The 10,699-nt window shown below is 45.8% G+C and overlaps 2 protein-coding genes across 2 annotated transcripts; one reads left to right on the top strand and one right to left on the bottom strand.

Moving 5' to 3' along the window:
* Nucleotides 1-905: 905 nt before the first annotated feature.
* On the top strand, nucleotides 906-5,527 carry LOC311311668 (cyclin-dependent kinase-like 1; the record flags this gene model as incomplete). The annotated part of the gene is made up of 9 exons (XM_084441415.1): nucleotides 906-1,073; nucleotides 1,191-1,312; nucleotides 2,924-2,996; nucleotides 3,216-3,306; nucleotides 3,718-3,918; nucleotides 4,088-4,170; nucleotides 4,304-4,360; nucleotides 4,525-4,677; nucleotides 4,773-5,527. The coding sequence occupies 9 exons, from the start codon at nucleotides 906-908 to the stop codon at nucleotides 4,872-4,874; spliced, it is 1,050 nt and encodes a 349-aa protein (XP_084297541.1). The 3' UTR covers nucleotides 4,875-5,527.
* On the bottom strand, nucleotides 5,458-10,412 carry cyp2y3 (cytochrome P450, family 2, subfamily Y, polypeptide 3). Its single transcript, XM_084441405.1, has 9 exons — nucleotides 10,069-10,412; nucleotides 9,340-9,502; nucleotides 8,160-8,309; nucleotides 7,844-8,004; nucleotides 7,560-7,736; nucleotides 7,154-7,295; nucleotides 6,847-7,034; nucleotides 6,553-6,694; nucleotides 5,458-6,203 (listed from the first exon to the last, which is right to left on the bottom strand). Exons 1-9 carry the CDS (start codon nucleotides 10,240-10,242, stop codon nucleotides 6,022-6,024), a joined length of 1,479 nt encoding a protein of 492 aa, XP_084297531.1. The 5' UTR covers nucleotides 10,243-10,412; the 3' UTR covers nucleotides 5,458-6,021.
* Nucleotides 10,413-10,699: the final 287 nt, after the last annotated feature.

Raw genomic sequence — 10,699 nt, 5'->3', positions numbered from 1 at the left:
GAGCATTAATAATTATTGTAAACGTTTACCCCCCCCCCCAACAAAAACTAATCGAGAAGACCGATCCATGCAAATGAAGTTAAGCGTAAGATAGGTAGGCTACCATTTATGCGCAGTTTACGTAGTCTAGATTCTAGACATAGGCTACGTGAATACCAGTCACGGACGACTTGTATGTATGCTCTCTCTGATCTTCACAAACGCGCAAGTTTCCATGGAAATAAGAAATAGCATGTGGCAATTGTGTGTGATTCGCGAAGAAACGTGTATATCAGCATGGCAACAACATGAATAGTACAACACATGGGGCTCAACCTATCGATATAGGCAGTTCGTGTAGGCTACTCTAGATGACGGGCTACCAGGTAACCAAGGAACAGGTGTTGGCGACACTACGACAACCTCGACAGAAGAGAGAGAATCGCTCGAGGGTGCGTTATGCCTGCATGAACACATAGCCTGTTCATCAACGAACACTAGGCTATATAAGATACCAGATAGTCAGATATTCAGTCAAAAGTCAAGTCAAAATCAGGGGAACGGAGATAGGTTACTTGCCAGCCTGGCCATAGAGATGGGACGCACATCCACGGCGCGGTTATGGGAAAATAATTTGCCTGACCAATCCATCTGTTGATGATAGTCGTTCCTGTATGCAGACAGTAGTAAGTTGACATGACTTTTTTACTGTGATGAAGTGCAATGTTTTTGATTGATGGGACGAGACACGCTTAGGCGTATACTTTAACACTTACAGGTACAGGTTTTGATATTTTACAATATTGAACTGCCTTGTACCTTGAGATCTGAAATAACCTACATCTAGAAAATATTTCTTCTTATAAAATTTACTGAGGCATGGATGTTTCGGTGTGTGACAGGTGAGTCATTAGGCTACCTGTCCAATGGAGAAATATGATAAACTGGCCAAGATTGGAGAGGGGTCCTACGGTGTGGTATTTAAATGCAGACACAGAGACACTGGCCAGATAGTTGCCATCAAGAAGTTTGTTGAGTCTGAAGACGACCCAGTCATCAAGAAGATAGCACTGAGAGAAATACGTATGCTGAAGGTAAGACGAGAATAGTCTCAGTGAAAAGCATTCATTCGGTCTGAGATGTCACATAGCCTACAATAACTAGACATCTAGCCTGCACAAACGCACACGTGTCCCCTGTTGACCCAACAGCAGCTAAAGCATGTGAACCTGGTCAACCTTCTGGAGGTGTTCAGGAGGAAGAGACGTCTTCACCTGGTGTTTGAGTTCTGTGAGCAGACTGTGCTCAACGAGCTGGACCGACACCCACGGGGGTATGTGTGATCTCCTTGGCATCTCTGGTCTGGGGGGGGACACCTGCGGGGGTATGTGTGATCTCCTGCTCTGCATCTCTCTCTGGTCTGGAGACAGCAGGCTCACAGAAGCTATGACTTCCCAATAGCATGTGTTTTGTGCATCATTCCCATGTAAGGCGTGCTAGAGGAAGTTATAGGAGCTGACATAGATGGTCAATTGCCAAACTCCTTTTATCCAGTCATGGGGTGTTTCAGGAGTACCCACCCTGTGTACACTACAGCCTTAGAGATCATTAGGGATGCACCGATATATCGGCCGTACATCAGTATCGGACGATATTTGCCTTGTTGATTTGTTGAAATCGGCCTATTGGTGAATAAGATGACATTGGCCGATGTTTGGAAGGTTATATTAAAGATTATTTCATAAATCTGTGTGATTGAATTTGTATGCATTCAAAGATGTGTGATGTGATGAAGGGCGGAAAGACTTTAAGCTGAAATGCAGTTCCTTTTTTTATGTACATTTATTTGTTTCCGTGGCACAAAACAAAGGGGAAATAAATAACAACAAAAACAAATGACCCAAAAAAACTTTGGCATCAGCTAGCGGCCAAATTATTATTTTAAACATCGGTATCAGGCCCAGAATTTCTCAATCGGTGCATCCCTAGAGATATCTCCCTTTTCAGAATGTTATTCAAAACAACCCTCTCTAAAGCTCTCCAAATCTTGGCTCAAAACTGACCTACTCAGGACACCTGTACTCATAAGATGGTGGTATAGGAGTGGGGATAAACCCCTTTAAATGGTTATTTTCATTTCTACTGTGACTATAGTGAATGTTCTGTCTACCTGTGTCTCTCAAGGTAGAGAGAACATTCACTATAGTCACAGTACAGTATAAATGGAAGAAACCATTTAAAGGGGTTTATCACTACCCCATAGCATTCATCTTATGGGTAGAGTATACCACCTCAGATCTTATCTCCATCTGTACATACAGTATAACCATCCAGGGATCAGCTTTCTTTTTCATGCAGTCATCACTTTAGCATACACATCGCCATGTAATCCAATAGTTACACGTGTGTGTTCATTTGTCGGACTGACTCGTATACAGAGAGGACTGGCAAGGGGGGGGGGGTGAATAACATAGAAGGAGGTGAGGCTGTAGCTAAGAGACTAAAATGACATAGAATGTTTGTAGCTCTGTGCAAGGGAGGATAATTAACTTATAAAAAAGAGCGCCCAGGCCTGTTAAGCACAGGCCTAGCAGTAGCACAGTCCTTCTCAAACTCTCTGGCCACAGGTCATTGAGGGTTTAGGTATGTTTATGTTTAGTTGTGTTTTGTCGCACAGTAAGCTGGGCCACAATGGCTAGTCGCTGCCTAACTACATTTCCCTTTCCCACAAGCCCCTGCTCAGAAACTCTAGCTGCCCTTGAAAACAAAGGCGCCAGTTGCTGTGGGAGACAGGCGTACGGTTACCTGGGTGACAAGGGAGCTGTTTAAAGCAGCACTCCCTTTTAGAAATAATGGGGATAGATTTGAAAACATAGGACTATTATGTGGGTTATGTTTGTAGTCCGATAAAAACCCTTGTCCTTTTGTCTGTTGTGCTCTATAGGGTTCCTGAGGCTCAACTGAAGAGTATAGTGTGGCAAACTCTACAGGCAGTCAACTTCTGCCACAAGCACAATGTAAGCTTTTTTATTGTTTTTTTTACACGCTTCAATCTCATACTATAAAGCCATAGTTTCCTATCTCAGACATATGGCTTTATGCCTGTATATTATATTGTCTTGAATCTGTCTATAGGTCATCTGCTTCATTCCCTCAGCCAGACAGTGTCTGCCTGTGTGGTCACGAGACTGTGTATCAGTGTCATCCTGAGACTTAAGCCCGTCTCTGTCCTGCAGTGCATCCACCGCGACGTGAAGCCAGAGAACATCCTGCTCACCAAGACCGGAGTCATCAAGCTCTGTGACTTTGGTTTTGCCAGGATTCTGAGTATGTCATCCAGAAAGCCAACGTTTATGTGCATTTAGCGTCAATGTCCCTGTAATGACTAATTCAACAAGGAGCCTATATAAGCTGCTGCGTTGGGCCTCCTCACTTTCAGTGCAGTGTGAATGCTATGGGGGGGGGGGCATTCAGCCAGTTAGTCTGTCAGTGTCTTTTTACTTTGCCTGCCTCTGGTGTCAGTGTACTGTTACCATACAGTAACATGTAGTAGTCACTCAGTCAGCATGGCTTGTAATCCCTCTGTGTGTAATATACATGTTACTCAATGCTCAACTCAACTCTCCCTGCTTATACGTGTGTGTGTGTGTGTGTGTGTGTGTGTGTTTGTATGTTTCTGCCTCTGTGTTTGTGTGTGTATGTTTGTTTGATGTGTTTTTGCCTGTGTGTGTGTGTCAGCGGGGCCAGGAGATGACTACACAGACTATGTGGCGACCCGGTGGTACCGCCCACCAGAGCTGCTGGTGGGGGACACTCAGTACGGCCCCCCGGTGGATGTGTGGGCACTGGGCTGTGTGTTCGCTGAGCTGCTCCACGGCAACCCCCTCTGGCCCGGCAGGTCTGATGTAGACCAGCTCTACCTCATCAGTAGAACACTAGGTACAGAAGCACCACAGAGAGGAGAGGGGGGATCGGAATCAGCATTTCAGTGTTTCAGTTTAGTTAACTGCCTATTCGTCTTGGACTGTCTTGGACCAGTCTGTCTGAAACAGGATTCACTTTGTGGTCTGCTGACGCCGACCGTGTTGAACTTTTATTCTGACCTCAGGTGACCTGATCCCGCGCCACCAGCAGGTGTTCCGCTCTAACGTGTTCTTCAGTGGGGTCAGCATCCCGGAGCCTGACACTACGGTACTCGTTACGTTACCCTGACTCTAACCATGGAGAGGCCCTCCCCAGCAGACCTACAATACAGGGGAAAGCGATTGAAAGGCAGATAATGTTTCATTCTTGTTCACCATTTTGTGTCCTTCCCCGCGTACAGGAGCCCCTGGAGAAACGCTTCCATGGCGCGTCTCCCCATGCGCTCACTGTTATGAAGGTTTGTCCTTCTTTCACGTGTCATCATTAAATATGTGTGTGTGTGTGTGTGTGTGTGTGTGTGTGTGTGTGTGTTATGAAATATGAAGTCGATAGTTGGTTGGTCATATCAATGGTGTGTGTGTGTGTGTGTGTGTGTGTGTCCGTCCTGTGTCGCCTGTTCAGTCGTGCCTGGTGATGGATCCCTCTATGAGGCTCTCGTGCGAGGAGCTGTTGGAGCTGCCCTACTTCCAGGAGGAAGGAGGGGCCAACTGGGGCCGCGAGGGCGAGCGTCCCGGGAGACGACATGACAAGGGCTCCAGACGCAGGCAGGCAGGGGTATGCACCAGCAATCCGCCCATTTCTAAACATCTATCGCTGCACATCTTCAGGACAGGAGGTTTGTGTTTGACAGGTATTCTCTCTGTCTCCAGCCTCAGTATCTGCCTCAATTGCCAAGCAGCAACATCTCACCAGCACCTGATATGAAGAAACAGGTTAAACACAGATATGACCACCACCTCCCGAACATCTGACACAGAGAGTGCTGTTTGTGCACAGTAAGTGTGCATCTGTATGTTTGGAAACACAAACGGTTTCGCACGATATCGCACGACTAGATGTGAAATGCGTTGAGGCTTTGCAACTCACTGCTGGCATCTGAATAAATGAAACTCTTGCAATAGCTTGCAGTATGTAGAGGCACATTGTTAACAGAGCCACAGTGGACACATTTCACAACTGTCAGGCATTGGGTGTTAGTGAGTAAATGACAGAGCTTGTACAGTGTGTAAGCACTTTTACCAGTCTTCAGGCAGTGCTACTCCAGCTTTAGGAGTCAGTTTGGTGATGATACTCTCACCTTTCAGATGTTATTGTATTACTACAGTACATAATGAATGTATTACTAAAATTTTGTAAGAAAATATAGAACACACTAATTTTAAACAAAAGCAATGCTGCAGAAAATGTCCTAGAATAGAGTAGAATTACTTTTTTTTTTAACTTGCAAAATAGCCGTTACAAATATCACTGGTGTGCCATCGTCACTTGAGGACAATGTGTATTTATCTTTCTCATACAACTAGAAACCTTTTGTCATCGTCTGGACTTTACAGAGACAGGCTGCACAATGATTTATTTATCAGTCTTACATTCAGTTGGTTATTTATTAATTTAAAAGCATAGTTCATTATGAAAATAAATGCAAAAATTGATATTATAATCTCTTTTTGCTTATAGCAACTTGTCTTAGAAAACATAATTTGTTTTGTTTTAACGACATTAACAGCATCTAATATCAAATACCATCGTTCACATATTTCTGATTATGAAGAAAAAATAAAATGTCTAAAGACAAGTTGAAGAATTGTGTTAAAGCTTAATAAAAACTCTGATGAAAGTTGATATTTTTCTATGCAATTTGAGTCCTCTACCCTGTGACATCAGCCTCTCCCTATGATCAGTCACACAGGGACATTTACTCAGGCGTTGAGACACAAAGACACTGATCTACTGAAAGACACACTGATACATGGACCCCTGACATATGGCATGACTGATTGACCCTGGACTCTCATCAAATTACCACTCCGCCTCTCATGTATACATTGCTGCAAACTCCAGCAGCCTACCTGTCCCTCTCTGTCTAGTGCTGCTCTCCTGCAGCAGTTCCTCTGCTGCTCACCGGGGGGTGGCGATGAGCTGGTATCTGCGGGGCACGTTGGCAAAGCTGCTGAACTCAGGGCTGAGGTCCACGCTGTCAGGGCCTCCGGGACTGGAGAAAGTGTAGCGTTGCAGTAGAGACACCAGGAAGATGAAGATCTCCATACGGGCCAGAGATTCCCCTACACAGGCTCTCTTACCTTGGGGGAGAGAACAGGCATGAAGAGAGGGTTGATAGGGAACATACGTTATGTAAATAGTGTGTCTTAGAAGAAATATTAGAAGAACGCCTAACTAGTAGGTTTAATATTGGCATATTGATCTTATTATAGAGCCAAATAGGTTGACATCCATTTGTAAAGTGTGGTTGTAACAGTATAGTATACCTGGGGGGAGAGGACGAAACCAACCTACCCATACGACGAAGAAGAGTATACTAAACAGCAGACTGCAGTTGGGATGTAGACACCAGGCAAGCACACACATGCTGCTTTAAGATCTAAGGTATTTGAGACTGCCTGGAGTAGAGACAGCAGGTTTAGGTATTACCTGCAGAGAAAGCCATGAATGCTGGGTTCTTCTTAAAGTTGCCGTTCTGGTCCAGGAAGTGCTGGGGGTTGAAGGACCAAGGGGTGTCCCACTGGCCTTCCTCTTTCAGCACAGAGTGCAGCATAGGGATGATGACTGTGCCCTGGTGGGAAAATGTCAAAGGCAAGAGTGGTACATACTTTGAGATGCTGCAATATTTTATACATATTGTCATTTCTGGGCAATGCCGTCTTTAGATAGGAATTGTGAATTTCCGTGTGATAGGTGGAAGCCTAGTGAAAATGGCCAAAATACTTTTGGGATAGTGTAGCCTCTGAATGAGATGTCTTTTGTGGCATAGTGAGGGATGTTGAGGGGTACTATGTCCAGGAAACGCTGCACTTCATGGATCACTGCATCTGTGAATGGGAGGGATTTCCTGTCCTCCATTGCTGGACAGCGCTCTTGTCCAATCACAGTGTCAATCTCCTGCTGTATGTGCTCTGATTCAAGAAAACAAACAGTTTCAATAGAAAGTGCAAGATATGGGAATCCCAGTCTTTCTAAGCAATGCATGGTCTGGGACCAGCACAAGAATAGTATCCCACTGACTCTAGCTTACCTTGTATGTTTGGGTATTTGATGAGCACCATGATAGCGAATCGGAGAGTTGTGCTGGTGGTCTCAGTCCCTGCCAGGAACAGGTTTAAGACCGTGGACACCAGGTTATCATAGTGGAACTCGGAGCTGGAGCTGTCTTTCTCCTGGAGAGAAATGCAGAGAACAGGACAGGCAGCCTATCTGTCAGTATAAGATTTTCATAATTCACAACGCATTGATCCCGGTGCATGTGTGAGCAGTCAAAGTAATCTTACAGAGCTGGCAATCTCAACTCTTTTCAGACACGCCTGACCTCTTTTGATACTGAGGTCCATAAATAGACACGCACCAACAAAACAATCAGACCTGGATTCTGTGTTGAGTGCTGGCCATCCATTCATTATTCTAATCTATGTGAACAGTCAGACCTGGTTGAGCCTGTTGAGGAAGCAGTCAATGTAGTCCCTGGGGGAGCTGGGGTTCAGGGTTTCCTGGTGCTCATTGATCTTCTTTATCACAAAGCCTCTCAGCTCCTCTATCTGGGCGAATGTTTTGTGCTGGGATCCCGGCAGACGCTCCATCAGCCAGGGGAAAATATTGTATAGCTGTGAGATAGGGGGCCAAAGGTCAGAGGCTGAGGACTACAACACCTGCCAGGTCTCTGTCTCAAGCTCTCCAGCCTGGCGCCCTCTGCTGGTCCCTCTATTCCTACCTGTCCCCAGGGACTGCTGCCGAATCGCGGAATCTCGGCGAGGATCTTGAGCAGCCGCAGGAAGTCTTGGTCCTTGTAGCTGAAGCGTTGACTGAACACCAGGCAGCAGATCACATTGGACACGGTGCAACTGAAGAAAAAGGTGGGTTCGAAGGGTGCGGCTTCAGGAGGAGAGACGTTAACACACTGCATGAGCGAGCAAGCAATGTACAAACTCTGAGACCGCCTGTAACACCAGGCTGTATGATGTGATGCACAGCACTCAACACTTGAACATACTCTATATAGACCGACTCATGTAAATGCATTCACTCACCTTTTGTGCCCTCTATACGCGCTATGAGATGTCTGCTCTCCTCCTGTATCCACTCCTCCATGCCCTTGCGGCCCATCCCAAAGTCTCGGAGGGTGGTCAGTGTGAAACGACGCAGCTGGCGCCAACGCTCACCGTTACTGATGGCCAAGCCTGTGAGACAGAGAAGGGCGCATCACATGCACTTACAGTACTGTAGTATGTGTGAGGTAGCTCACACATACACCATTCAAACAAGTAAAGAATCCTTCCAGAGGACTAGAATATACACTGTATGGACAAAAGTATTGGGACACCTAGATATTACACCTAACATGAGCTTTTATGACATCCCATTCTAAATTCATAGGCATTAAAATGGAGTTGGTCCCCCCTTTGCAGCTACAGTATAACAGCTTCCACTCTTCTGGTAAGGCTTTCTACAAGATCTACAAGGTCAGACACTGATGTTGGACGAGAGGGCCTAGCTCGCAATCTCCGTTCTAGTTTATCCCAAAGGTGTTCGATGGGGTTGAGCTCAGGGCTCTGCAGGCCAGTCAAGTTCTTCCACACCAACCTCACCCAACCATGCCTTTATGGACCTTGCTTTGTGCACTGGGGCACAGTCATGCTGGAACAGAAAAAGGCCTTCCCCAAACTGTTCCCACAAAGTTGGAAGCATAGAATTGTCAAAAATGTCTTGGTAAGCTGAAGCATTAACATTTCCCTTCACTGGAACTAAGGGGCCTAGACCAACTCCAGAAAAACAACCCTAGACCATTATCCCTCCTCCACCAAACTTTACAGTTGGCATAGTGCAGTCAGGCAGGTATCGTTCTCCTGGCATCCGCCAAATCCAGACTCCATCAAACTGCCAGATAGAGAAGCGTGATTCGTCACTCCACAGAACACGTTTTTCTGTGTTTTTCTCCGGAGTCCAGTGGCGGCGTGCTTTACACCACTCCATCCGATGCTTGGCATTGCACTTGCTGATGTAAGGCCCGCTCATCCAACATCTGTCCAACACCTGAAATTCCCACAGACACTCCAAAAACTCCTAGAAAGCCTTCCCAGAAGAGTGGAAGCTGTCATAACTGCATGCCTATGAATTTAGAATGTGATGTCATAAAAGCTCCTGTAGGTGTAATGTGTAGGTGTCCCAATACTTTAATCCATATAGTGTATGTGAAGCAATTTTTAATACCGTAGCCTCTGGTAGCTTTGAGTATGAATGGGACTGGTCCTCTGCCTGTGAAGTCATCAGCCTGGTCCACAAGGGCCTCCTTCACCGCCTTGTAGCCCACCAGAACCAACACCCGCTGGGGGCCCAGGTACACCGTCATCACTGGCCCATAGCTCGCACTCAACTGCACAGTGATAGGACAAGAGACAGTCATTGCCCAGACCTACATTTCCCAGTGTGATTTAATAATTGCAAAGCACAATCGTACATGATCTTTAGAAACGTCTTTAGACACAAAATAGCTTCCTCACTTGCTCCAGCACTAATGCGCACAGCGCGCAATCGTTGCTCCAGCACGCTGTGCGCATGCGTGCTGGAGCAAGTGAGGAAGCTATTTCGTGTCTAAAGACGTTTCTAAAGATCATATTACAGAGGCATGTGAAATACCACAACAGGCCTATGCTCTCTATGTAAGCACAACTAGCGATTCATCAAGACAGATTGATGAAAACAACCGTTTTGCGGCAGAAAATAGATTTTTAGAAACTGCATTCTAAGTGCCCCGACCACCGCCATTACATGGATATACTGGCTCGCGCTGGATTTTAAATTTCTTCTACATGCCTCCGAACTACACCAAAGTGATCTCGGTGAGTCAAACGTCTTGTAATATTTTGTAAATAAGGTCCAGGTTGTCAAAAACGAGCATTGTCCTTTAAGCAAGCATCATTATCATTCACTCCTTCTCACCTTAAGCAAGCTTTTGAATGGGGCTCGTTTGTCCAGCTGTGGCAGATTGCCTATGAGCGGTAGGGCCCTGGGTCCTGGAGGCAGACGATAGTGTCTAGTACGGCTCTTCACTGTAAACAACCACAGCAGAGCCAACACTAGACTTGCCAATAGCAGTGAGCTGGGGATATCCATAACTGCAGACTCGAAATATAACCTCTACGGTCTCCTTATGGTTTGCTCCTTTTGCTGTCTCCGTCTGTGGACGGTCAGTAACCTATTCCAGTGTTGATCTTTGCAGCTTGTCCGATTCCAGCTAGTCTGCTGGAATCAGACTAGGGCATAGGTTAACCACACGATTATGAACTAGAACTAAAGTACAGCTTGTACACACCTCCACCCCCGGCCTCTTATTGGCTCAGAGAGGCTACGTTCGATGTAAATAAGGGTAGATGACATGGCAGGAATTCCTTGGTGAACTCGTCAACGAGGGAAAAGGCGGGGATTTTTTTGCTCTCTTGGCTTGTTCTTCAGCTAAGTCCAGCAAAACAACTGGCTTCACCTCTGATTGCTCAACACTGAAAGAGGTCTGTTCAGTCACATTTCATAACAGTTTAAATATAACTAGTGCAATGCCTGTTCCAAAACAACT

The sequence above is a fragment of the Borostomias antarcticus genome (genome assembly GCF_949987555.1).
Source record: "Borostomias antarcticus genome assembly, chromosome: 1".
Lineage (NCBI taxonomy): Eukaryota > Metazoa > Chordata > Actinopteri > Stomiiformes > Stomiidae > Borostomias > Borostomias antarcticus.
The sequence above is the reverse complement of the archived record's forward strand: the minus strand, read 5'-3'. Positions and strand labels throughout refer to the sequence as shown.